Source organism: Branchiostoma lanceolatum, chromosome 18 (assembly GCF_035083965.1).
Source record: "Branchiostoma lanceolatum isolate klBraLanc5 chromosome 18, klBraLanc5.hap2, whole genome shotgun sequence".
Classification (NCBI taxonomy): domain Eukaryota; kingdom Metazoa; phylum Chordata; class Leptocardii; order Amphioxiformes; family Branchiostomatidae; genus Branchiostoma; species Branchiostoma lanceolatum.
In genome coordinates, this window is record NC_089739.1 from 10495 (window position 1) to 38494 (window position 28000).

The 28000-nt window shown below is 45.6% G+C and overlaps 1 protein-coding gene across 8 annotated transcripts; it reads right to left on the reverse strand.

The window, feature by feature from the left end:
- Positions 1-4284: 4284 nt before the first annotated feature.
- LOC136424157 (serrate RNA effector molecule homolog) lies at positions 4285-27996 on the reverse strand. Of its 8 annotated transcripts, none has more exons than XM_066412647.1 (21): positions 27876-27990; positions 26655-26787; positions 25970-26104; positions 25017-25148; positions 23395-23458; positions 22885-23009; positions 21293-21462; positions 20907-21006; positions 20364-20674; positions 17245-17301; positions 16685-16875; positions 16129-16190; positions 15800-15878; positions 15269-15463; positions 11455-11631; positions 11100-11256; positions 10885-10993; positions 6314-6467; positions 5879-6065; positions 5581-5665; positions 4285-5247 (listed from the first exon to the last, which is right to left on the reverse strand). In XM_066412647.1, exons 2-21 carry the CDS (start codon positions 26774-26776, stop codon positions 5175-5177), a joined length of 2685 nt encoding a protein of 894 aa, XP_066268744.1. In that variant the 5' UTR covers positions 26777-26787; positions 27876-27990; the 3' UTR covers positions 4285-5174. The 8 variants fall into 8 exon arrangements, with proteins under 8 accessions (XP_066268744.1, XP_066268743.1, XP_066268748.1 ...); XM_066412646.1 differs by having other exon boundaries at positions 20364-20677; positions 27876-27989; XM_066412651.1 differs by lacking the exons at positions 25970-26104; positions 26655-26787; positions 27876-27990 and adding an exon at positions 25824-25854 and having other exon boundaries at positions 20364-20677.
- Between the last annotated feature and the right edge of the window lie 4 nt (positions 27997-28000).

The following is a 28000-nucleotide window of genomic DNA, read 5'->3' on the forward strand; positions in this document are numbered from 1 at the left end:
TAACTTTCTAACTTTAACTTTTTAACTCTTAAATCCTAACTCCTAACTCTTACTCTACGGATGTGATTCGGTCTTGCATTAATCCGCAACTCAACTCAATCTTAAATCGTCCATTTTCCAGTACCCCTAACCCTAACCCTAACCCTACCCTAACCCTAACCCTAACCCTAACCTAACCCTAACCCTAACCCCTAACCCTAACCCTAACCCTAACCCCTAACCCCTAACCCTAACCCCAACCCCAACCCCAACCCTAACCCCGCAACCCTAATCCTAACCCTTACCCGGCAACCCTAACCCTAACCCGGCAACCCTAACCTTAAACCAACAACCCAAGAGAGAGTTTAAGAATAGCCAAAACTGTTGCTATCATTTGTGTTATGAAAGGAGCTGCATACATGTACAAATAACAAGACTCTTGAAATCAGAACACGAGACAGCATTTTCACTTTGAATGGCCCTTGTGCCCTCTTGCACCCTTGGAATGTCTGGTTTCTTTTCCAGGCAAGGAACAATAATCTAAGCCAGATGTGGTCTATACAGCTTCTTTCATAACACAAAGAATAACAATAGTTTGGGCTTTTCTTGAACTCTCTTAACTTTAATTTGTGATAACTGTCATGATACAAGTCGTACACAATTGATTCCGTTACTTACGGTTGGGTCCTTGCCGTTTTCCGGACGCATAAATGTCCTGTCCTTGTTTGCCTATCACACTGCGATCCTTCCGCCAGATGCGTCACCTACCAGTAGGTTGAAACATTCGGCGATGAATTCCGCTTCTTCCAACACCACGACTCACAGGATGTAATAATACAGCGAACTCAGCAGTAAGCTCCACATCTTTCATCCCGGTAAACAAATCCACGCCTTGTCAGCATTCTCGTTTCTCCTGGACTGACTCGAACTGGATATTCCTGGTTCTCTTCTTAGGTCAGCGGGCGTAATCAAGTCGATCCAACAGATCTCATCCCGCGCTGAAGAAAACATGAATAAATAAATGAATGAAAAATCCGGCCAGCAGTGGAAAAATCTGAACTGCTGACAGGATGATCCTGTCAGCAGTACAAAAAAATTGTAATGCTGACAGGATCATCCTGTCGGTAGCCAGTTCCTAACCAGAATTTCGCCTGGTGGCGCATTTCTCCTACAATGAATGGCGATATTTTCATACAGTCTACTCTACCACAAACAACAACATAGCAAAAAGCCAGCCGTGGTGGAAAATGTTCTACTACCTTGCCATACAATAAACAACACTAGAAGACTGTACCATAATGGACTTTTTTCTTACCTGTTCTGACGGAATATCACGAGTTGTCGCTGTTTGTTTTAGCCAGGTGCCAGGAGACTGGTTGTAGTGTGTACGGCTGTGGCGCCGAGAGAAAAATATGCAGAACGTCCATAAATACATGAATAACGTTACATTTGATGTTTCTGTTGAATGTGTTTCTACCATAAAACACTTGTTCACAGATTAGTCTCAATGCCGAAGCCTGAAATTTCTGCGGTAACCATTTAGCACAATTTTTTCTACGCCCGCATTTCAACGTACTTCCCAGTAGCAAAATCCCGCCTTTTATTCCCCCCCCCCCCCCCCCCACATTCCGGGACTTTGCTATTGCCATTTTCGAAAATAGGGGGCAAGATACAAAACACAAGAGGTGGATGATTATAAAGCACATTTTCCTGGCCACATTGTATTGTTATAATACATGAAACGCTTTGTTTTTTCGTCAAAAATGCTAAGAAGAATTTTCCAGAAGCCTACCTGTAACATTATGGCTGTGAATCACTGAGTTTTGAATCCGTTGCCATCGGACCGGTATTCCAAGGTCTTCCTCAAACATCACCCGGCCATCCTCGCCCACGATATTCCAGAAGCCCTTCTTCGCAATTTTTGAGAAATAAATTTCGCGAAAACGTGAGGAAATTGCAAGTTTTGGAGTGTCGAAAGTTTGGATTTGTCGACATGCCATTCACGAGGAACTGATGTACATGAAGAATGCTGCACCTGGCCGACATGACGTCATTTCGGCGGGAAAAATTTGAATAGTACATGAGGTAGTTAGGCAGGGGCGTCTCTGATTGGCCAAGAAAATTGGATGTAATTATTTAGATACATCTTTAAAGAATCTTTTTATTGAAATATATTCGTTATCATTCGTGATCCTTTTATCTTATCCAGTCAAAGTAAGGAACTCTTATAAGACTAATGAACCTCTAGGACTTTCCCTCCATTTTCAATCTGCACTTTGAACCTAAATCGCTGGAGGCCGCTGTTGCCTTATCTGATTTTGACGATGGTGTTCGACTTTCACACAGAATTCTTCAACGTAGAACCCCCTAAGATCCCCTAACTCCCGAACTCGTTAACCGGAACCCAAACCTTACCCTAAAACTCGAACACCATAAAACACGAAAAACCCAAAACACGGGAACACGAGAGAAACGGCCAGTGTGCCCTCTAGCACCTTTGGAATGTCTGGTTTCTTCTCCAGGCCAGCAACCATAATCGATGCCAGATGTGTGCTATGCAGCCCCTTTCATAACGCAAAAGGACGTTACAACACTACTTTTGGCTTTTCTAGAACTCCCTAACTCTAATTTGTGATAACTGTTATGAAACAAGTCGTACACAATAGCTACCGTTACTTACGGTTCCTTGTCGTTAAATATCCTGTCGTTGTCTGCCTATCACACCGTGATCCTCCCGCCAGATTCGTCACCTACCAGTGCGTTTATACATTCGGCGTTAAATCCAGCTTCTTCCAACACTACGGGTCCAAGGATGGCCAGCTAATAATACAGCGAACTCAGCAGTAAGCTCCACATCTTTCATCCCGGTTAACAAATCCTCGCCTTGCCAGCATTCTCGTATCTCCCTGACTGACTCGGCATCTCTGGTTCTTCTGAACCTTGGAGTATGGAGACGGCGAAGTAGAGCGAGAGCAACAAAGGCCGGCCAACACTTTATTCGTAAGGTTTCTGCTCTTGTTGGGAACGGACCGTTGATATGTAAATACGGGCATGTCTGACATGCGGTAAAGCATTTACCTCCTCATACATGTGTCATAGATGCAAAGGAAAAGTGGATTTGAACGAGTCAATACAAATCACTACGCAAGTGATCAGTCTATAACAGATGTGATTCAGTCATGTATCAATCCGCAACACAACTCAATCTTATATGATCTTAAATCGTCGATTTTTCTGTACCCCTGACCCATTCAAATAAACAAAATGGTTTGATGAGGTCACTGTTCTTATTTCAACACGATACTAGTATCAGGTTTCAGGTTTAGAATACTTGTCCGGAGACCAAGGTAAGCGTCAGATTTTAACAGATCCAGGGATTTGCTATGGGGATCACATTACAACTTTAATTCTTAGACTTCTCAAAAGCCTTCTATAGGGTGTGCCATAATACCGCCATTACCAAACTTATCAGCATGGCAGCTAGACCGTCGCTCGTCCCTCGGCTCATTGCAATCAGTGTTCTTTCTGCTAACGCCATCAGTCGTTGAAACCAACTACATTGTATGATTGTTGCTAATGTTTTTGTCTTTTTTTTTTCATTTCGTTTATCTGATCTTCTATGAAATAGAAAAAAATAGCTTGTAAGACGTACTTTGCTTACAAGTATGAGATAAAGAAACTCACAATCAAAAATAGTTTAAAAACTATATAAGAATGTCATTTCTTGTAGTGCGATGTAGTGTCCTGACAGTAGCCACAACCAAAAAAAAAATTGTAATGCTGACAGGATCATCCTGTCGGTAGCCAATTCCTAACCAGAATTTCGCTTGGTGGCGCATTTCTCCTACAATGAATGGCGATATTTTCATACAGTCTACTCTACCACAAATAACAACATAGCAAAAAGCCAGCCGTGGTGGAAAATGTTCTACTACCTTGCCATACAATAAACAACACTAGAAGACTGTATCATAATGGACTTTTTTCTTACCTGTTCTCACAATCAACAGCGGGGAGAAGCATTCTTCTTTGTGGGGCTGTAATTTTACACCTCGTGATGACCAAAAAAGAAAGCGGGGTGCTTCCATTTCCCGCAGTTTTCTTGAATTTATCATCAATGATATCATAAGTTGTGAACATTGCAGAATAATGATGTTCATATCACTATAAACTAAGAGCTACGCACTTATATCTCACTTGGAGGTAGAACATCAACTTTGCTTGAATTTCCAAATGGCTAGTGTCTTTCTAAATCTCAAGTGACTGGTGTTTCATAACACATGCACACGTCACAGGCGCGGAGACTGGACTTCCTGGCGTTTATTGAACGTGCTTGTAGATATGCAGGGCAGCCTTCACCAGGGCTATATCGGACTGAACCTTACATCGTCCTCACTTGCATCAACAGGATAAAATCAGCTAAGGTTCTACACAAAATGTACTCTAGATATGGCAACATGTCACATGTGAAATCTGATACTTCGTGGATCCTTGAGTCTATTTCTTCCAATGAAGACGGTAATTTAGTTAATACTGTAGTCCAATCATCATCATACTTACAACTATGACTCAAGAAGAAAGACAACAAAATAAACGAACAAGACAATACATAGATGTCAATAGATTGCCATATATAGAAGTACATGAAATCAGGAAAATCTAGAAATCGCCAATTCAAAACAAATCCTACAATAAATGACAGAGCAAGCCGCTATATTCAGCTCACAGGTCAAAAGTCCCGAAGTCAGAACTATACAGGTCAACGGTCACCAGGTCAGAGCTGTTCAGGTCAAAGGTCACCAGATCAGAACTATACAGGTTGATGGTCACCAGGTCAGAGCTATTCAGGTCAAAGGTCAACAGATCAGAGCTATCCAGGTCAAAGGTCTCCATGTCAGAACAATACAGGTAAAAGTTTCTCCAGGTCAGAAATATGTAGGGCAAGGGTCTCCAGGTCAGAACTATGCAGGTCAAGGGTCTCCAGGTCAGAACTATGCAGGTCAAGGGTTTCCAGGTCAGAACTATGCAGGTCAAGGGTCTCCAGGTCAGAACTATGCAGGTCAAGGGTCTCCAGGTCAGAACTATGCAGGTCAAGGGTCTCCAGGTCAGAACTATGCAGGTCAAGGGTCTCCAGGTCAGAACTATGCGGGTCAAGGGTCTCCAGGTCAGGCCTATGCAGGTCAAAGTTCCCCAGGTCAGAAGTAGTCCACGTCGTCAGGAGCGTCCAGGTCTCTGTACTCGATGATGGAGCGCGGGTCCTGCCGGCCGCTGCAACAGGAACAAGGAACAATTAGTCAAAAACAAGCGTCGTTTCATCGGCTTAGGGTTAGGGGAGCCGTGACTGGGGGCTCTATTTCATCGGGTTAGGGGAGCCCTGACTGGGGGTTCTTTTTGGGTGACTTTTCAGGTTTGGGCTATAATGAATCAAGTAATGACGTCTCACTACGAGTAAGTTACGGCAATTTTTTCTGTCGCTGTGGGAAAAGCATGCATATTTGTCATAGAATACTAAAATGAACTGGGAATATTGATTTGGGCTCTACTGGGGGATACAAGGATACTTAAAAAGTGTGTAAAGATTGATTTACACATTTTACTCACCGTCCTCTGGGCTTGTGTCCATAGCCGCCGCCACGCCCATAACCTTCGAACCCGCCACGCCCGTATGGAGGCATGAATCCCGGGCCTGCAGGTGTGACAACAGGTGTGACAACAGTTCAGACAACACACAGGTGTGACAATGTTACTGTAAATGTTATGTCAAATGTTCCAGTTAATTTTACAGTAAATATTACATGTCACAGTACTGGTTCAATAGGACTTTTCCAGCCTTCCTTCATTTATATCATACACGAGAGTCATATTTGTGGACTCTATGGAAGAATGTCTCTTCAGTCACCTTCATACATGGGGGGTCGAGGCTGCCCATACATGAACCCCCCTGGGGGCCCCTGGTACATGGGACTCATTCCGTACCCCTCCCCTCGACCCCCCCCTGGCCCCATGAGGGGGGGTGGTTTGGTGGTCTGTGGCTCGGGCAACTGGGGTCGCTTCGAGTCCAGGATGTAGTTATTGAAGAACACACACTGCAACAAACAAACAAACAAACGTGGCATAAAAATTCCACACAGAAAAACGCACAAGCTGGGTCAATGAAATAAATGCATTGTAAGACTTAGTATAATACTAAATACTGTAAGCCACTTAAAGAGTTCAAAAACTACCAACAAAGTACTTATCAGAATTATCTGATCACTGTTCCTTACATTAAGACGGATTGATGTGAATCATGGATAAGAAGTTCACCACCAAACTGAACCGTCTTGGTACAAACCTCTTTCTTGACAGACTCGACCTTGTCAGCGTGTTTGTTGAAGATGTGTTTCCTGACAAACTCTGGTCCTTTGAACTTCTTACCGCTGATGGGGCACAGCCACTTGTCCTTGGAGATTTCCTGCGTGTTCGCTTTCACAAACTTCTCCAGCTCAGTGGGTTTCAGTCAAGATAAACAGCTCAAAATCACTACTACACACATTGCTTTCACTACTACACACATCGCTTTCACTACTACACACATCGCTTTCACTACTACACACATTGCTTTCACTACTACACACATCGCTTTCACTACTACACACATCGCTTTCACTACTACACACATCGCTTTCACTACTACACACATCGCTTTCACAAACTTCTCCAGGTCAGTGGGTTTCAGTCAAGATAAACAGCTCAAAATCACTACTACACACATCGCTTTCACTACTACACACATCGCTTTCACTACTACACACATCGCTTTCACTACTACACACATCGCTTTCACTACTACACACATCGCTTTCACTACTACACACATCGCTTTCACTACTACACACATCGCTTTCACTACTACACACATCGCTTTCACTACTACACACATCGCTTTCACTACTACACACATCGCTTTCACTACTACACACATCACTTTCACTACTACACACATCACTTTCACTACTACACACATCGCTTTCACTACTACACACATCGCTTTCACTACTACACACATCGCTTTCACTACTACACACATCGCTTTCACAAACTTCTCCAGCTCAGTGGGCTTCAGTCAAGATAAACGGCTCAAAATCACTACTACACACACAACTATAGCCAACGCCCGGGAACAGAAAGGATAAACAACACCAGTCCTATATCCCAACACTCTGCTAAAATCTATACATGGTTCTATTGGACTAGAAAGGATATACTTCTGGGTCCTTACATTATGACTATGATGTTGAACTAGAAAGGATATACTTCTGGGTCCTTACATCATGACTATGATGTTGAACTGGAAAGGATATACTTCTGGGTCCTTACATTATGACTATGATGTTGAACTAGAAAGGATATACTTCTGGGTCCTTACATTATGACTATGATGTTGAACTGGAAAGGATATACTTCTGGGTCCTTACATTATGACTATGATGTTGAACTAGAAAGGATATACTTCCGGGTCCTTACATTATGACTATGATGTTGAACTGGAAAGGATATACTTCTGGGTCCTTACATTATGACTATGATGTTGAACTAGAAAGGATATACTTCTGGGTCCTTACATTATGACTATGATGTTGAACTAGAAAGGATATACTTCTGGGTCCTTACTTTATGACTATGATGTTGAACTAGAAAGGATATACTTCTGGGTCCTTACATTATGACTGTGATGTTGAACTAGAAAGGATATACTTCTGGGTCCTTACATTATGACTATGATGTTGAACTAGAAAGGATATACTTCTGGGTCCTTACTTTATGACTATGATGTTGAACTAGAAAGGATATACTTCTGGGTCCTTACATTATGACTATGATGTTGAACTAGAAAGGATATACTTCTGGGTCCTTACATTATGACTATGATGTTGAACTAGAAAGGATATACTTCTGGGTCCTTACATTATGACTATGATGTTGAACTAGAAAGGATATACTTCTGGGTCCTTACTTTATGACTATGATGTTGAACTAGAAAGGATATACTTCTGGGTCCTTACATTATGACTATGATGTTAAACTAGAAAGGATATACTTCTGGGTCCTTACATTATGACTATGATGTTGAACTAGAAAGGATATACTTCTGGGTCCTTACATTATGACTGTGATGTTGAACAAGAAAGGATATACTTCTGGGTCCTTACATCATGACTATGATGTTGAACTGGAAAGGATATACTTCTGGGTCCTTACATTATGACTATGATGTTGAACTGGAAAGGATATACTTCTGGGTCCTTACATCATGACTATGATGTTGAACTGGAAAGGATATATTTCTGGGTCCTTACATTATGACTATGATGTTGAACTAGAAAGGATATACTTCTGGGTCCTTACATTATGACTATGATGTTGAACTGGAAAGGATATACTTCTGGGTCCTTACATTATGACTATGATGTTGAACTGGAAAGGATATACTTCTGGGTCCTTACATTATGACTATGATGTTGAACTAGAAAGGATATACTTCTGGGTCCTTACTTTATGACTATGATGTTGAACTAGAAAGGATATACTTCTGGGCCCTTACATTATGACTATGATGTTGAAATGGAAAGGATATACTTCTGGGTCCTTACATTATGACTATGATGTTGAACTAGAAAGGATATACTTCCGGGTCCTTACATTATGACTATGATGTTGAACTAGAAAGGATATACTTCCGGGTCCTTACATTATGACTATGATGTTGAACTGGAAAGGATATACTTCTGGGTCCTTACTTTATGACTATGATGTTGAACTAGAAAGGATATACTTCTGGGTCCTTACATTATGACTATGATGTTGAACTGGAAAGGATATACTTCTGGGTCCTTACATTATGACTATGATGTTGAACTAGAAAGGATATACTTCTGGGTCCTTACTTTATGACTATGATGTTGAACTAGAAAGGATATACTTCTGGGTCCTTACATTATGACTATGATGTTGAACTAGAAAGGATATACTTCTGGGTCCTTACTTTATGACTATGATGTTGAACTAGAAAGGATATACTTCTGGGTCCTTACATTATGACTATGATGTTGAACTAGAAAGGATATACTTCTGGGTCCTTACTTTATGACTATGATGTTGAACTAGAAAGGATATACTTCTGGGTCCTTACATTATGACTATGATGTTAAACTAGAAAGGATATACTTCTGGGTCCTTACATTATGACTATGATGTTGAACTAGAAAGGATATACTTCTGGGTCCTTACATTATGACTGTGATGTTGAACAAGAAAGGATATACTTCTGGGTCCTTACATCATGACTATGATGTTGAACTGGAAAGGATATACTTCTGGGTCCTTACATTATGACTATGATGTTGAACTGGAAAGGATATACTTCTGGGTCCTTACATCATGACTATGATGTTGAACTGGAAAGGATATATTTCTGGGTCCTTACATTATGACTATGATGTTGAACTAGAAAGGATATACTTCTGGGTCCTTACATTATGACTATGATGTTGAACTGGAAAGGATATACTTCTGGGTCCTTACATTATGACTATGATGTTGAACTGGAAAGGATATACTTCTGGGTCCTTACATTATGACTATGATGTTGAACTGGAAAGGATATACTTCTGGGTCCTTACATTATGACTATGATGTTGAACTAGAAAGGATATACTTCTGGGTCCTTACTTTATGACTATGATGTTGAACTAGAAAGGATATACTTCTGGGCCCTTACATTATGACTATGATGTTGAAATGGAAAGGATATACTTCTGGGTCCTTACATTATGACTATGATGTTGAACTAGAAAGGATATACTTCCGGGTCCTTACATTATGACTATGATGTTGAACTGGAAAGGATATACTTCTGGGTCCTTACATTATGACTATGATGTTGAACTAGAAAGGATATACTTCTGGGTCCTTACTTTATGACTATGATGTTGAACTAGAAAGGATATACTTTTGGGTCCTTACATTATGACTATGATGTTGAACTGGAAAGGATATACTTCTGGGTCCTTACTTTATGACTATGATGTTGAACTAGAAAGGATATACTTTTGGGTCCTTACATTATGACTATGATGTTGAACTGGAAAGGATATACTTCTGGGTCCTTACTTTATGACTATGATGTTGAACTAGAAAGGATATACTTTTGGGTCCTTACATTATGACTATGATGTTGAACTGGAAAGGATATACTTCTGGGTCCTTACTTTATGACTATGATGTTGAACTAGAAAGGATATACTTCTGGGTCCTTACATTATGACTGTGATGTTGAACAAGAAAGGATATACTTCTGGGTCCTTACATCATGACTATGATGTTGAACTGGAAAGGATATACTTCTGGGTCCTTACATTATGACTATGATGTTGAACTAGAAAGGATATACTTCTGGGTCCTTACATTATGACTATGATGTTGAACTAGAAAGGATATACTTCTGGGTCCTTACATTATGACTATGATGTTGAACTAGAAAGGATATACTTCTGGGTCCTTACATTATGACTATGATGTTGAACTGGAAAGGATATACTTCTGGGTCCTTACATTATGACTATGATGTTGAACTGGAAAGGATATACTTCTGGGTCCTTACATTATGACTATGATGTTGAACTAGAAAGGATATACTTCTGGGTCCTTACATTATGACTATGATGTTGAACTAGAAAGGATATACTTCTGGGTCCTTACATTATGACTATGATGTTGAACTAGAAAGGATATACTTCTGGGTCCTTACATTATGACTATGATGTTGAACTAGAAAGGATATACTTCTGGGTCCTTACATTATGACTGTGATGTTGAAATGGAAAGGATATACTTCTGGGTTAGGGTTAGGGTTAGAAAGGATATACTTCTGGGTCCTTCTTGCCCAGTTTGATGGCTTCCTCCTCCGACACATTGTCCTTCACAGCCAGCAGCGGAGAAACTTTCTGCTCGAACATCGACTGCCATTCCTCAACTGGGGAGGGCACATTAGAACAGGTTAACACGTGGGTGTAACACTAACCCAGCCTCGTGTACCTGGGTGTAACACTAACCCAGTCAAAATCCAAGTACATGCGTACCATCCTTCTGTGTTACAGGCCGGCCGGTCGGAACAGGTCCGCGTCCGTGCATGATCCCACAGCGGTTCGGCATCTCGTCCTCGTTGGGATACTCCGTGGCCGTGTAGTAGTCGATGGAGTGGACGATTCGCAGGTACAGCAGCAAACGGTCCAACACCTGGGAACAACATTAATATATATATATATATCAGGCTGTCTACTCAGTTTCTCCACAACAGCCAACAACACTTGTCAGACTGTCTACTCAGTTTCTCCACAACAGCCAACAACACTTGTTAGACTGTCTTCTCAGTTTCTCCATCAAATCTAAATGACACCAGAAGCCATTTTCCTGATGATGTCACAGATGTCTGACCTTGAGTCTCTCCTCGTCCCTGTCCAAGGTGACCTCTGGTGTGACCTCTGACCCCTTCTCCTCCCCCTCCTCCCCAGTCCCCAGGAGCTCGTCCTCCTCCGCGCTGGTCTCCTCCACCAGGTAGTCCGTGATGTTCTTCAGCAGGGGGTTCTTAGACATGGTGAACATGGCGAAGCTCTGCAGCAACAACAACAACATCAACAACAACAGCAGGGGGTTCTTAGACATGGTGAACATGGCGAAGCTCTGCAGCAACATCAACAACAACATCAACAACAACATCATCAACAGCAGGGGGTTCTTAGACATGGTGAACATGGCGAAACTCTGCAGCAACAACAACATCATCAACAACAACATCATCAACAGCAGGGGGTTCTTAGACATGGTGAACATGGCGAAGCTCTGCAGCAACAACAACATCATCAACAACAACATCATCAACAGCAGGGGGTTCTTAGACATGGTGAACATGGCGAAGCTCTGCAGCAACAACAACAACATCAACAACAACAGCAGGGGGTTCTTAGACATGGTGAACATGGCGAAACTCTGCAGCAACAACAACAACAACAACAGCAGGGGGTTCTTAGACATGGTGAACATGGCGAAGCTCTGCAGCAACTACAACAACATCAACAACAACAGCAGGGGGTTCTTAGACATGGTGAACATGGCGAAGCTCTGCAGCAACATCAACAACAACATCAACAACAACAGCAGGGGGTTCTTAGACATGGTGAACATGGCGAAGCTCTGCAGCAGCAACAACAGCAACATCAACAACAACAGCAGGGGGTTCTTAGACATGGTGAACATCACGAAGCTCTGGAATGAGAAAGGAAAGGAAAGTGGTCTCGATCCAGTCTAGCTCACTGAAGAGCTAATCTTCCAATGGTGACAGAGAAGACAGATGCTATGTACAGTATTTACAGGTACACTGTGGTTCAGGTGAGTTAAGTAAGGACAGGCGAGTTAGGACAGGTAAGGACAGGTGAGTTCAGACAGGTGAGTTAACCTCCTTCTCCTGATCCCCCTTCTCCTCCCCCAGGTCCTCCCACAGCTTGGTTCAGGTGAGTTAGGACAGGTAAGGACAGGTGAGTTAGGACAGGTAAGGACAGGTGAGTAAGGACAGGTGAGTTAACCTCCTTCTCCTGATCCCCCTTCTCCTCCCCCTGGTCCTCCCACAGCTTGGTTCAGGTGAGTTAGGTAAGGACAGGTGAGTTAGGACAGGTAAGGACAGGTGAGTTTACCTCCTTCTCCTGATCCCCCTTCTCCTCCCCCTGGTCCTCCCACAGCTTGGTTCAGGTGAGTTAGGTAAGGACAGGTGAGTTAGGACAGGTAAGGACAGGTGAGTTTACCTCCTTCTCCTGATCCCCCTTCTCCTCCCCCTGGTCCTCCCACAGCTTGGTTCAGGTGAGTTAAGTAAGGACAGGTGAGTTAGGACAGGTAAGGAAAGGTAAGTAAGGACAGCTGAGTTTACCTCCTTCTCCTGATCCCCCTTCTCCTCCCCCAGGTCCTCCCACAGCTTGGTTCAGGTGAGTTAAGTAAGGACAGGTGAGTTAGGACAGGTAAGGACAGGTGAGTAAGGACAGGTGAGTTAGGACAGGTATTATACAGGACAGGTGAGTTTACCTCCTTCTCCTGATCCCCCTTCTCCTCCCCCAGGTCCTCCCACAGCTTGGTTCAGGTGAGTTAGGTAAGGACAGGTGAGTTAGGACAGGTAAGGACAGGTGAGTTTACCTCCTTCTCCTGATCCCCCTTCTCCTCCCCCTGGTCCTCCCACAGCTTGGTTCAGGTGAGTTAAGTAAGGACAGGTGAGTTAGGACAGGTAAGGACAGGTGAGTTAACCTCCTTCTCCTGATCCCCCTTCTCCTCCCCCTGGTCCTCCCACAGCTTGGTTCAGGTGAGTTAGGTAAGGACAGGTGAGTTAGGACAGGTAAGGACAGGTGAGTTTACCTCCTTCTCCTGATCCCCCTTCTCCTCCCCCTGGTCCTCCCACAGCTTGGTTCAGGTGAGTTAGGTAAGGACAGGTGAGTTAGGACAGGTAAGGACAGGTGAGTTTACCTCCTTCTCCTGATCCCCCTTCTCCTCCCCCTGGTCCTCCCACAGCTTGGTTCAGGTGAGTTAAGTAAGGACAGGTGAGTTAGGACAGGTAAGGAAAGGTAAGTAAGGACAGCTGAGTTTACCTCCTTCTCCTGATCCCCCTTCTCCTCCCCCAGGTCCTCCCACAGCTTGGTTCAGGTGAGTTAAGTAAGGACAGGTGAGTTAGGACAGGTAAGGACAGGTGAGTAAGGACAGGTGAGTTAGGACAGGTATTATACAGGACAGGTGAGTTTACCTCCTTCTCCTGATCCCCCTTCTCCTCCCCCAGGTCCTCCCACAGCTTGGTTCAGGTGAGTTAGGTAAGGACAGGTGAGTTAGGACAGGTAAGGACAGGTGAGTTTACCTCCTTCTCCTGATCCCCCTTCTCCTCCCCCTGGTCCTCCCACAGCTTGGTTCAGGTGAGTTAAGTAAGGACAGGTGAGTTAGGACAGGTAAGGACAGGTAAGTAAGGACAGCTGAGTTTACCTCCTTCTCCTGATCCCCCTTCTCCTCCCCCAGGTCCTCCCACAGCTTGGTTCAGGTGAGTTAAGTAAGGACAGGTGAGTTAGGACAGGTAAGGACAGGTAAGTAAGGACAGCTGAGTTTACCTCCTTCTCCTGATCCCCCTTCTCCTCCCCCAGGTCCTCCCACAGCTTGGTTCAGGTGAGTTAGGTAAGGACAGGTGAGTTAGGACAGGTAAGGACAGGTGAGTTTACCTCCTTCTCCTGATCCCCCTTCTCCTCCCCCTGGTCCTCCCACAGCTTGGTTCAGGTGAGTTAGGTAAGGACAGGTGAGTTAGGACAGGTAAGGACAGGTGAGTTTACCTCCTTCTCCTGATCCCCCTTCTCCTCCCCCAGGTCCTCCCACAGCTTGGTTCAGGTGAGTTAAGTAAGGACAGGTGAGTTAGGACAGGTAAGGACAGGTGAGTTTACCTCCTTCTCCTGATCCCCCTTCTCCTCCCCCTGGTCCTCCCACAGCTTGGTTCAGGTGAGTTAGGTAAGGACAGGTGAGTTAGGACAGGTAAGGACAGGTGAGTTTACCTCCTTCTCCTGATCCCCCTTCTCCTCCCCCTGGTCCTCCCACAGCTTGGTTCAGGTGAGTTAGGTAAGGACAGGTGAGTTAGGACAGGTAAGGACAGGTGAGTTTACCTCCTTCTCCTGATCCCCCTTCTCCTCCCCCAGGTCCTCCCACAGCTTGGTTCAGGTGAGTTAAGTAAGGACAGGTGAGTTAGGACAGGTAAGGACAGGTGAGTTTACCTCCTTCTCCTGATCCCCCTTCTCCTCCCCCTGGTCCTCCCACAGCTTGGTTCAGGTGAGTTAGGGTATTAAACAGGACAGGTGAGTTTACCTCCTTCCCCTGATCCCCCTTTTCCTCCCCCTGGTCCTCCCACAGCTTGGTTCAGGTGAGTTAGGTAAGGACAGGTGAGTTAGGACAGGTAAGGACAGGTGAGTTTACCTCCTTCTCCTGATCCCCCTTCTCCTCCCCCTGGTCCTCCCACAGCTTGGTTCAGGTGAGTTAAGTAAGGACAGGTGAGTTAGGACAGGTAAGGACAGGTAAGTAAGGACAGCTGAGTTTACCTCCTTCTCCTGATCCCCCTTCTCCTCCCCCAGGTCCTCCCACAGCTTGGTTCAGGTGAGTTAAGTAAGGACAGGTGAGTTAGGACAGGTAAGGACAGGTGAGTAAGGACAGGTGAGTTAGGACAGGTATTATACAGGACAGGTGAGTTTACCTCCTTCTCCTGATCCCCCTTCTCCTCCCCCAGGTCCTCCCACAGCTTGCTCCGGGCGTCCAGGATCATCACCAGCTTGGCAGCCAGGCGAAGGTCGTTCCGCAGAATCTGCTTGTGGATCACGATCCCGCTGACAGGGCGGATCCTCCGAGCCAGATCCCGGTTCACCACCGGACTCAGCTCGCAGTCTCGGAGCTGGATCAACAACAACAAATACATCAGCAACAACACTTACACACACGACTGGTCTTAGCTCGCAGTCTCGGAGCTGGATCAACAACAACAACAACAACGACATCAACACCAAAACGTACACACACGACTGGTCTTAGCTCACAGTCACGCAGCTGGATCAACAACAACAACAACAACGACATCAACACCAAAACGTACACACACGACTGGTCTTGGCTCACAGTCACGCAGCTGGATCAACACCAAAACATACACACACGACTGGTCTTAGCTCACAGTCACGCAGCTGGATCAACAACAAGAAGCTGTCATTAGATCATCAGAATAAGAACTGACCCGGATGTTCTGCAGATTCCAGCAGATTTCTTTGATGTTGACACTTCTGTCGAAGGTGATCCAGCCTCGCCGATAGAACCTGGGGGAACAAGGGAAATCACATCTGATGCAGAAAACAAAGGAAAAGCCTTCTGGAAACCAAATTTACATGGAAAGGATCTCTAAACAATTCTTATTTTTTCTTTCTCTCCTTGGGAGTGAACTCTGAATCCAACCTCGTTCTTTGCTAGTGAACTCCGAACCCAAACTGCTAGTGTTCGCTGAACCCTAACTTTTTCTTTGTGAACTTTGAACTCAAACTACCGTGAACTCTGAACCCTAACTCTTACTTTCTGTCGGGCGCTGGTTCCGACAGGGCGACTCGCAGGAACCCTGGGAAACGCTTGCACATCTGGAAAACAAATGTTTAGAGTTTGAACCCCAGCTGTACATTTGTAAAACTTACAAAGGTTTAACTACAGACAGTAGGGATGGTGCAGGGATGCGCCAGTGTAAAACTAACAAAGGTTTAACTACAGACAGTAGGGATGGTGCAGGGATGCGCCAGTGTAAAACTAACAAAGGTTTAACTACAGACAGTAGGGATGGTGCAGGGATGCGCCAGTGTAAAACTAACAAAGGTTTAACTACAGACAGTAGGGATGGTGCAGGGATGCGCCAGAATGAGTGGATCAAACAAACAGATGTTAGAGGGAGTTGTTAGAGGGGGATACTTACAGAGACCAGCTCCGCCTTGGTGATGAGGGGGGCGATGTTAGAGGGGGGTTTTGGGGGTGTCTGGAGGGGGTACTTACGGACACCAGCTCTGCCTTGGTGATGAGGGGGGCGATGTTAGAGGGGATTGCTAGAGGGGGGGTTTGGGGGATGTCTGGAGGGGGTACTTACGGACACCAGCTCCGCCTTGGTGATGAGGGGGGCGATGTTGCGCAGGAAGAGCGAGCAGGTTTTGTGCAGGGGGCGGGGGGACGGCTCTGAGGGGGTCTCAGGAAGTTTCTCCTCAGCCTTTTCCTTCTCCTCCTCCTTCTTCTCCTTCCCTTCTGATGCCTGCTGGGTGGAATCCTGCGCATCTTCTTTGTCTGCAGGGCAGGAGGTACAACAAAGGGTATGAACAGGCCTACACACCAGAACACATGATACGCCTAACACACACACCAGAACACATGATACGCCTAACACACACACCACTCAGGATACGCTTAACACACACACCACTCATGATACGCCTAACACACACACCACTCAGGATACGCTCAACACACACACAACTCATGATATGCCTAACACACACACCAGAACACATGATACGCCTAACACACACACCACTCAGGATACGCCTAACACACACACCACTCAGGATACGCTTAACACACTCACCACTCAGGATACGATTAACACACTCACACACTTAGACAGATTCTCACATTCAACATGTGAATGTTGCAAACCTGTTTTTTCTGCTGAAGGATCTTTTTTGTCCACAGGAGCTTCCTCGGCTTCCACACCTGCAGGGGCAGACAACAGGAGACGTGAGCACACCATACATGACACATAACATATACATATAACCATGCATACAACCATGCACACACACATACACACAACCAAGCATACACACATACACACAACCAAGCATACACACACACACACAACCAGCACACACACACACACAACCAAGCATACACACATACACACACACACTTGGGCAGACAACAGGAGACGTGAGCAGGACACATAACATATACATATAACCATACATACAACCATGCACACACACATACACACAACCAAGCATACACACATACACACAACCAGCACACACACACACACTTGGGCAGACAACAGGAGACGTGAGCAGGACACATACCATATACATATAACCATACATACAAACATGCACACACACATACACACAACCAAGCATACACACATACACAACCAGCACACACACACACACTTGGGCAGACAACAGGAGACGTGAGCAGGACACATACCATATACATATAACCATACATACAAACATGCACACACACATACACACAACCAAGCACACACACAACCAGCACACACACACACACACACTTGGGCAGACAACAGGAGACGTGAGCAGGACACATACCATATACATATAACCATACATACAACCATGCACACACACATACACACAACCAAGCACACACACAACCAGCACACACACACACACACACTTGGGCAGACAACAGGAGACGTGAGCAGGACACATACCATATACATATAACCATACATACAACCATGCACACACACATACACACAACCAAGCATACACACATACACACAACCAGCACACACACACACACTTGGGCAGACAACAGGAGACGTGAGCAGGACACATACCATATACATATAACCATACATACAACCAAGCATACACACATACACACAACCAAGCACACACACAACCAGCACACACACACACACACTTGGGCAGACAACAGGAGACGTGAGCAGGACACATAACATATACATATAACCATGCACACACACACATACACACAACCAAGCATACACACACAAACACACAACCAGCACACACACATACACACAACCAAGCATACACACACATACACACAACCAAGCATACACACATACACACAACCAAGCATACACACATACACACAACCAGCACACACACACACACACTTGGGCAGACAACAGGAGACGTGAGCAGGACACATAACATATACATATAACCATACACACAACCATGCACACACACATACACACAACCAAGCATACACACATACACACAACCAGCACACACACACACACACACTTGGGCAGACAACAGGAGACGTGAGCAGGACACATAACATATACATATAACCATGCATACAACCGTGCACACACACATACACACAACCAAGCATACACACATACACACAACCAGCACACACACACACACTTGGGCAGACAACAGGAGACGTGAGCAGGACACATACCATATACATATAACCATACACACAACCATGCACACACACATACACACAACCAAGCATACACACACATACACACAACCAGCACACACACATACACACAACCAGCACACACACACACACTTGGGCAGACAACAGGAGACGTGAGCAGGACACATACCATATACATACAACCATGCATACAACCAAGCATACACACAGCCATGCATACACACATACACACAACCAAGCATACACACATACACACAACCAGCACACACACACACACACTTGGGCAGACAACAGGAGACGTGAGCAGGACACATAACATATACTTATAACCTTATATACAACCATGCACACACACATACATACAACCAAGCATACACACATACACACAACCAGCACACACACACAGACTTGGGCAGACAACAGGAGACGTGAGCAGGACACATAACATATACATATAACCTTATATACAACCATGCACACAAACATACACAAACCAAGCATACACACACACACACAACCAGCACACACACACAGACTTGGGCAGACAACAGGAGACGTGAGCAGGACACATAACATATACATATAACCTTATATACAACCATGCACACACACATACACACAACCATGCACACACACATACACACAACCAGCACACACACACACACACTTGGGCAGACAACAGGAGACGTGAGCAGGACACATAACATATACATATAACCTTACATACAACCATGCACACACACATACACACAACCAAGCATACACACATACACACAACCATGCACACAACCATACACAAACCAAGCATACACACACACACACAACCAAGCACACACACACACACACTTGGGCAGACAATAGGAGACGTGAGCAGGACACATACCATATACATATAACCTTATATACAACCATGCACACACACATACACACAACCATGCACACACACATACACACAACCAGCACACACACACACACACTTGGGCAGACAACAGGAGACGTGAGCAGGACACATACCATATACATATAACCTTACATACAACCATGCACACACACATACACACAACCAAGCATACACACATACACACAACCATGCACACAACCATACACAAACCAAGCATACACACATACACACAACCAAGCATACACACATACACACAACCATGCACACACACATACACACAACCAGCACACACACACACACTTGGGCAGACAACAGGAGACGTGAGCAGGACTGAACTATGCAAAACTACAGGACGCATACCATATACACACAACCATGCATACCATATACGTATATACATACACACATACCATATACATAAACACATACTATATACATAAACACATACTATATACATACACACATACCATAGACATACACACATACCATAGACATACACACATACTATATACATACACACACAATCATGCAGACACACACACAAACTCGGGCACACAACAGGAGATGTGAACAGACCTGAACTACACATGTAGGCAAAAATACACAGCAAATACCATCCCCCCTCCACACACACATCTCTGATGCACACACACACACAAACACACAGGTCTCCACACTGAAGTAAAGACGTCTTATGTTTCACCTGGAGGACTCGGCTCCTTGTCTTCACTGTCCTGCTGTAAGGTCTCCTCCTGCAGTTCGGAAGGCTGCGGGGCCTGCGGCTGTTCCCCTGCAGCTTCCTGCAGCCCTGCGGACTCCCGATGATCCTCCTTACCCTCCTCCTTACCCTCCTCCTTATCAGCGTCCTTATCCTCTTCCTTATCCTCCTCCTTCCCCCCCTCGGCCTCCTTCCCTGCCTCCTCAGGCTTGTCTTCCGTACTTCCTTCCGTCTTACCGCCTTCGTCCTTCCCTGCCTCCGTCTCGCCCTGAGGGGCTGAGCTGGGCTCACCTTTCCTGCTGAACAATGCAGAACATAAAACCAATAAACACACACATGCAAACATACATACACATACAAACATACACAAACATACACAAACACACACATATTAATACATACACACGCAGACACACGCACTCGATCACACACACACTCATCCACACGCGCACACACACACACACCCATGCACACACACATACATACACACCCATGCACACACACACGATTAAAATGAAAGGGACTGACCCCTTGGCGCCCTCAGAGGCAGTGCGGGTTCGGACAGGCTCAGGAGGCAGGTCCAGGATTTTCAGGTCATGATCCGTGCCACCCTCGATCTTTATCACAGCTGCAAAAACAGGTCAGAAACACTCCACATGGTCAGTACAATACACTGTGTACCATGCACTACACACACACACAGACACTCATCCACACGCACACACACACTCACACACACTCCCCTGACACCATGTCACAGCTGCAAGAGCAGAAACTCACCACAGGCCCCCTTCACACAGACACCCCCCACACACGCACAGACCCCCCCACACACACACAGAAACCCCCCTTTGCACAGACACCCCTCACATAGACACCGCACCCCCCCCCCCACCAAAAAAAACCCCTCCTACCAGCGTCCAGCAGTTTGGTGATGTCCTCGGACTTGTCCAGGTCGACCGTGACCTTGTCCAGCCAGCCGGTCTGCAGCAGCTCCATGAAGACGTCGAAGCGTTTCCGGGTGGCGTCGAGATACTCCTGCTTCTGCAGCCCGCACTCGTCCGGGTGGAACTTGGACCTGAACCTGGGGGGGGAACGCACGGTCAGACCCGGGAGGGGACAGCGGGGAGAGATGGGTCTACGGACATCACTGGTCAAAATCACACATACATGGAGATAAAAACAGCAGTGGCAGAGATTCTAGTGATCCTAGTGACCAACCAACCCTCCCCCAATTCCCCAGCAACAACCCACTCAACACAGCCAAATGAACAGCCTACCCATTCAACAAGCAAAACCCACTCACCCACATTACAGGCCCAGCCAAACCCACCCAACAGGCCAAGCCAACCAAACCAGCACAGGAAAACCCACTTACCCACTCAACCAAAAGACCCAGTTAAACTCACCCAACCCAGCACAGGTCCGGTCAAAATACACCCAACCAGCCAAACCAACCCAGACCTAGGCAACCAACCAACCAACCACCCTTCAGGCCCGGGCAAATGCATACACCCACCCACCCAACAGACTCAGACAAAAACACAGGCCTGGACGAAAAACCAACCCACAAACCCACCCAACAGACCCAGCCAAACCCAGCCCAGCCCATAGAGCCAACAGACCCAGCCAAACCAACCCAACAGACTCAAGCAAAACCACAGCCCATCAAACTAGCCCAGCCCACCCAATCATCCCGACCCAACCAACTGACCCGGCTCACCAAAACCAACCCTTTCCCAACACCTGCATACTGCTGGTAAGTCCTGTCCTTATCTGTCAAAACTATCCCTGTACACAGCTTAAAAACAGTCGAAAGCAAAGGAAAGGACCATAACTACCAATGCTATCCCAGTACACACATGAATACATACCTGTACAATGTAGTTTAACACAAAGGAACATATCTACTAATGCTACGCTGTACATAAGTGTTGTGTAGTTTAAAGCAAAGGAAAGTAACATGTGCACCAGCCACCTACCCAGCTTGACAGTAAATACTTATAGCCCTGAGTCCGCTGCCGCGTCCCGTCTTCAGGTTACCGAGGTTTGAAAACGTTCCTGACTAGCTAAAGCTAAACTGTGTATTTCCCTAACGCTGCTTTGTGCAGCCGCTAGCTAGCTACGGCCGAATTCCACGCGTCCGAGACTCGGAATATCAGGCTGCCGCCACGCTTGATGGGAAAAAAATCATGTTATAAAGGATCACAGGAAAACACAAAACATGCAGAGGCCTGCACTCACACACAACTCCAACAGTCTGTACTTACACACAGGACAAGTATTAGTACAACAAAATTAACACATCCAGAACTGGGGCCAAACCAGCGGGGATTTGCACCATGCCTGGATTTCAGGCTGCATTTTTCACTTTGCTGTTAGATTTCAAAGCTTCTTCGGGATTTCAGGTAAGGAACACGCCCTTCCCGTTTTCCAACGTGAAATGAAACATTCCCCAGCTAAGTAGCAGTAGCTGCAGATATTTGTTTGTTTGTTTCAGACGTACCATTCCTCTTCTTTGTGCGCTATGAAGAACTCCTCCAGCTGTTTCCGTCGGAACTCGACCTTGTACTCGTTGTACTTCCGAATGGCTTCCTGGTCATCGATGGAGTCTTCCTGGGTTCCCAGGAACTGTGCAAATACAGGCACACTACAGGTTATACAGAAATACACAGGTACAGGTACATGTTACACACATACGTACAGGTACATCGCTTCCTGGTCATCAATGGAGTCTTCCTGGGTTCCCAGGAACTGTGCAAATACAGGTACACTACAGGTTATACAGAAATACACAGGTACAGGTACATGTTACACACTTGGGTATGTACAGGTACATCGCTTCCTGGTCATCAAAGAGTCTTCCTGGGTTCCCAGGAACTGTGCAAATACAGGTTCAGGTATGTGTTACACAGGTACATACAGGTACAGGTACAGGTTACACAGGTATATACAGGTAAATGTTACACATGTTTGTAGAATCATCAGTCCTCTCCTGTACAAATTGCATCCCCACCTGTTTGAAGGTCATCATGGTAGCCTGCGGATGACCTTGGTCCACCTCTCCCTGCATTCCCAGCCTGCAGAAACATCAATCAACAATCAATCAACAATCAATCAATCAATCAATCACCAATGTTAGCGTCCATGGTAGTGCTGGTGTGTCCTATAGCAATGCTACAGTAGACAGCTAGTGTTCTAGTATAACGTGGTAAGGGCTGTCTCCAGGACCCCTCCCTCCATCCCAGGACGGAAATTTGCTTACAAGGATAGAACAATGTTTTACCATAATCTTAAGAAATTGAAATCCATAATATGAAACTGATCAAAATTCTATATTCTTTATCAAAAATTGCAACAACACAATACATAGTGGGAGCGCCAGGCAGCCAAGCTGATGTTGCGGACCACTTAACATTGCAATTACATTGAAGTACAACAATAAAATACTAGAGACAATTCAGTATACAATTCGAAGTAGTGCACATTTTAAAGGTGTCTCAGCTGGAAGCAAATCTTTTCGTTGTCTCAATGTACATATGCAGTGCCCCAGACAGTTGCTTGCTTATCTCAAAGTTGTGGGCTGCTGACCCCTGGAGTAAAAGAGCTGTAGTGGGGCGTTGCTGTACAAGTCGTTCGACAGTGGAAGAGAGGGTGTTCCGCGCGTCAGTATATAGGGGGCAGTGCAGCAAGTAGTGCTGTGGGGTTTCAGTGGAGGCCCCACAGTCACACTTCTTGTCCTTGATCTTCATTTTGTGCAGGGTGCTATTTAGTTGGCACCACTCAACTGATGAAAATGTATTACCGTAAGCTGAAAGGACAGATTTAACAACGAAAAATAAACAACATGAGAATCCCAAAACAATGAGTGGGAAAGGGAAAAGCTTGAGGCAGCCCTACCTGCTGTGTGGGGGCATCATGTTGGGTTAGGGTTAGGGTCCTATGATACTGATAGTGTCCTACCTGCTGTGGGGAGGCAGCATGTTGGGTTAGGGTCCTATGATACTGATAGTGTCCTACCTGCTGTGAGGAGGCAGCATGTTGGGTTAGGGTTAGGGTCCTATGATACTGATAGTGTCCTACCTGCTGTGTGGGGGCATCATGTTGGGTTAGGGTTAGGGTCCAATGATACTGATAGTGTCCTACCTGCTGTGGGGAGGCAGCATGTTGGGTTAGGGTCCTATGATACTGATAGTGTCCTACTTGCTGTGAGGAGGCAGCATGTTGGGTTAGGGTTAGGGTCCTATGATACTGATAGTGTCCTACCTGCTGTGGGGAGGCAGCATGTTGGGTTAGGGTCCTATGATACTGATAGTGTCCTACCTGCTGTGAGGAGGCAGCATGTTGGGTTAGGGTTAGGGTCCAATGATACTGATAGTGTCCTACCTGCTGTGAGGAGGCAGCATGTTGGGTTAGGGTTAGGGTCCTATGATACTGATAGTGTCCTACCTGCTGTGAGGAGGCAGCATGTTGGGTTAGGGTTAGGGTCCTATGATACTGATAGTGTCCTACTTGCTGTGAGGAGGCAGCATGTTGGGTTAGGGTTAGGGTCCTATGATACTGATAGTGTCCTACCTGCTGTGAGGAGGCAGCATGTTGGGTTAGGGTTAGGGTCCAATGATACTGATAGTGTCCTACCTGCTGTGTGGGGGCATCATGTTGGGGTGCTGCATGGGCATGTCCATGGGATGGCCCCAGGGCTGGGGAGGGCCGTGCATGGGGCCGCCGTAACCCGGCATGTCATATCCCGGGCCATAGCCACCATCATCCCTGAAACACACACAATATCTATGAAAATCTCAGCCTAAAGTCAGCATGCATCACTGAAACACATGGAATGTCTATAATATCAGCTCAAGGCAGTTATATATCCCATAATCATGTTAGCATGTCCATAAAAACGCAAAACAAAGGATGAAAATACAATCAAGGTAAACAACACTCAGACGGTAACTAGAGGTCAATGTAACTAAACTTTAATCTAGAAGTAAGCAGCTGGCTGCCTACCAGTCTCGTCTCATCCGCTTCATGGGGGGGCTCATGTAGGGTCACAGACACCCCCTCACAGACACCCTCTCACAGACACCCCCTCACAGACACCCCCTCACACAGATACCCCTCAAACAGGCAACTAGAAGTAAACAGCTGCCTACCAGTCTCGTCTCATCCGCTTCATGGGGGGGCTCATGTAGGGTCACAGACACCCCCTCACAGACACCCTCTCACAGACACCCCCTCACAGACACCCCCTCACACAGATACCCCTCAAACAGGCAACTAGAAGTAAACAGCTGCCTACCAGTCTCGTCTCATCCGCTTCATGGGGGGGCTCATGTAGGGTCACAGACACCCCCTCACAGACACCCTCTCACAGACACCCCCTCACAGACACCCCCTCACACAGATACCCCTCAAACAGGCAACTAGAAGTAAACAGCTGCCTACCAGTCTCGTCTCATGCGCTTTATGGGGGGGCTCATGTAGGGTCACAGACACCCCCTCACAGACACCCTCTCACAGACACCCCCTCACAGACACCCCCTCACACAGATACCCCTCAAACAGGCAACTAGAAGTAAACAGCTGCCTACCAGTCTCGTCTCATCCGCTTCATGGGGGGGCTCATGTCGTGCCGCGGGGGGCTGTACCGGTCCCGCCGCCCGCGGTCGTAGTCACGGTAGTCCCGCCGCCGGTCTCGGCTCTGCATGTCCCAGCTGTCACGCCGCCTGGAAGGTAAACCCAGGTTAGTGATAACTAATTAACTAACTCATTAACTCATAACTAACTTACTCATTAACTCATAACTAACTAACCCTAACCCACCAGTCGTGACTGCATGTCCCAGCTGTCACGCCGCCTGTAACAGTAGTTCATCTAAATCAGGAAAGAGGCCTGGGCGCTGCTTAATGTTAGCTTAATATCCAGCATACCGACTTCCCTCAGCAATCAATTCTTCCATAAACACATCCCTCTTATTCAATTTTTCTAGAAAAACCCCTGAACAATAACTCAATAACTCATAAATTACTCATTAACTCATAACTAACTTATTCATTAACTCATTACTAACTTATTCATTTACTCATAACTAACTCATTAACCCATAACTAACTTACTCATTAACCCATAACTTACTCATCAACCCATAACTAACTTACTCATTAACCCATAACTAACTTACTCATTAACCCATAACTTACTCATTAACCCATAACTAACTTACTCATTAACCCATAACTAACCCGCCAGTCACAACTCTCAGAAAGATCCGCCCACCTGTCGCTCCAGTCGTCCCGGCGCCTGTCGTCCCGTTCCCGCGTACGGTCGTAATCGCTCCGTTCTCGGCGGAACTTGTCGCGTCCTCGCCGCCGATCATACTCATCATCACTGTCTCCCATGGCAACCAGGTCTGGCGTAACAGCGAACAAGCAAACAGCAGGAAAGGAAAAGTTAGGTAAAATTCACCAACAGGACGAACAAGCGAACAGCAGGAAAGGAAAAGTTAGGTAAAATTCACCAACAGGACGAACAAGCGAACAGCAGGAAAGGAAAAGTTAGGTAAAATTCACCAACAGGACAACAGCGAACAGCAGGAAGGGAAAAGTTGGGTAAATTCACCAGCAGGACAACAGCAATCGTTCTTATACTAAATCCCAGAGTTGTAAGTTGCATGCAGGTTTTTGAGTGTGGAAAATGAAAGCTTTGGCTGGTGCAGGTACAAAATGACATCAGCAACAAAATGCACCTGTTGTTGGCTTGAGCACAGGAGGTTATATAGGTCTACCTACCTACCTACATGTACCTGTATAACCTCCTTGTCTGGACACAGGAGTGCACAAACTTTAAGTTTGACTTCTGTCTGTATCTGTATCTATATAGCCGGTATAACCGCCATTCAGCGTAACACACCAGCTTCAACACATTTCTGCAGTTTCTTCTCTTCTCTACTGCAGCCCTGCTATACTACACTTATGTAAGTTATGATATGTATAATGATACTTTGCGTGGTGATAGATCCAGTTCCAAATTAAAGTGTCCATCTGTAATATTCCGTACCATATGTGATAAAAGTAGCTAGCTGTGGTCAACATGCAGATCTACAATACTTTCTGCCTACCTGCACAGGCCAGAAAATACTTTCCAAAAAAAATTTTGAAGATTGCGTCTTCCCTTTTACTCCTAAGATCTAAAATTCTGGATAAAAAAATGATAAAAAGATTGGAAATAACTGAATAAAGGAAAATGAAGGTATACTAGGTATCAAGGAAAATTCTACTCTACTCTACTCTACTCTTATATTATGATCACACGTTTTTTCATACTTCCCCCCCCCCAACCCCAAACGCATGCACACAAAAACACAAACACAGACCTACTGCGGCCAGAAACCGGAATAACTCCTATGAAATACAAAGTGGCTCGCTACAGAACCTCCCTACTGTCTGGTACGTTAACTATGAGGTAAAAATCAGTTTTATCAACCAAAAACTGTCGAACCTGCTATTCTTTGTGTGGATGGGGCTGATGCTATCCCACAGTGCCTGTTGAAGTGGTTAGTTCTTCCGGGTTAGGCTGCAGTTCCGGTGACCTGCATGTGTATTTCCGGGTCAGGCTGCAGTTCC

Coding starts and splice junctions, on each gene's coding strand:
- LOC136424157 (XM_066412646.1), bottom strand. CDS start 26,776: ATGGGAGACAGTGATGATGAGTATGATCGGCGGCGAGGACGCGACAAG. Junction 21,463..22,884: donor GCGCACAAAGAAGAGGAATG/GTACGTCTGAAA, acceptor TTCCCCCCCCAG/GTTCAGGTCCAAGTTCCACC. Junction 5,248..5,580: donor GGACACAAGCCCAGAGGACG/GTGAGTAAAATG, acceptor TTCCTGTTGCAG/CGGCCGGCAGGACCCGCGCT.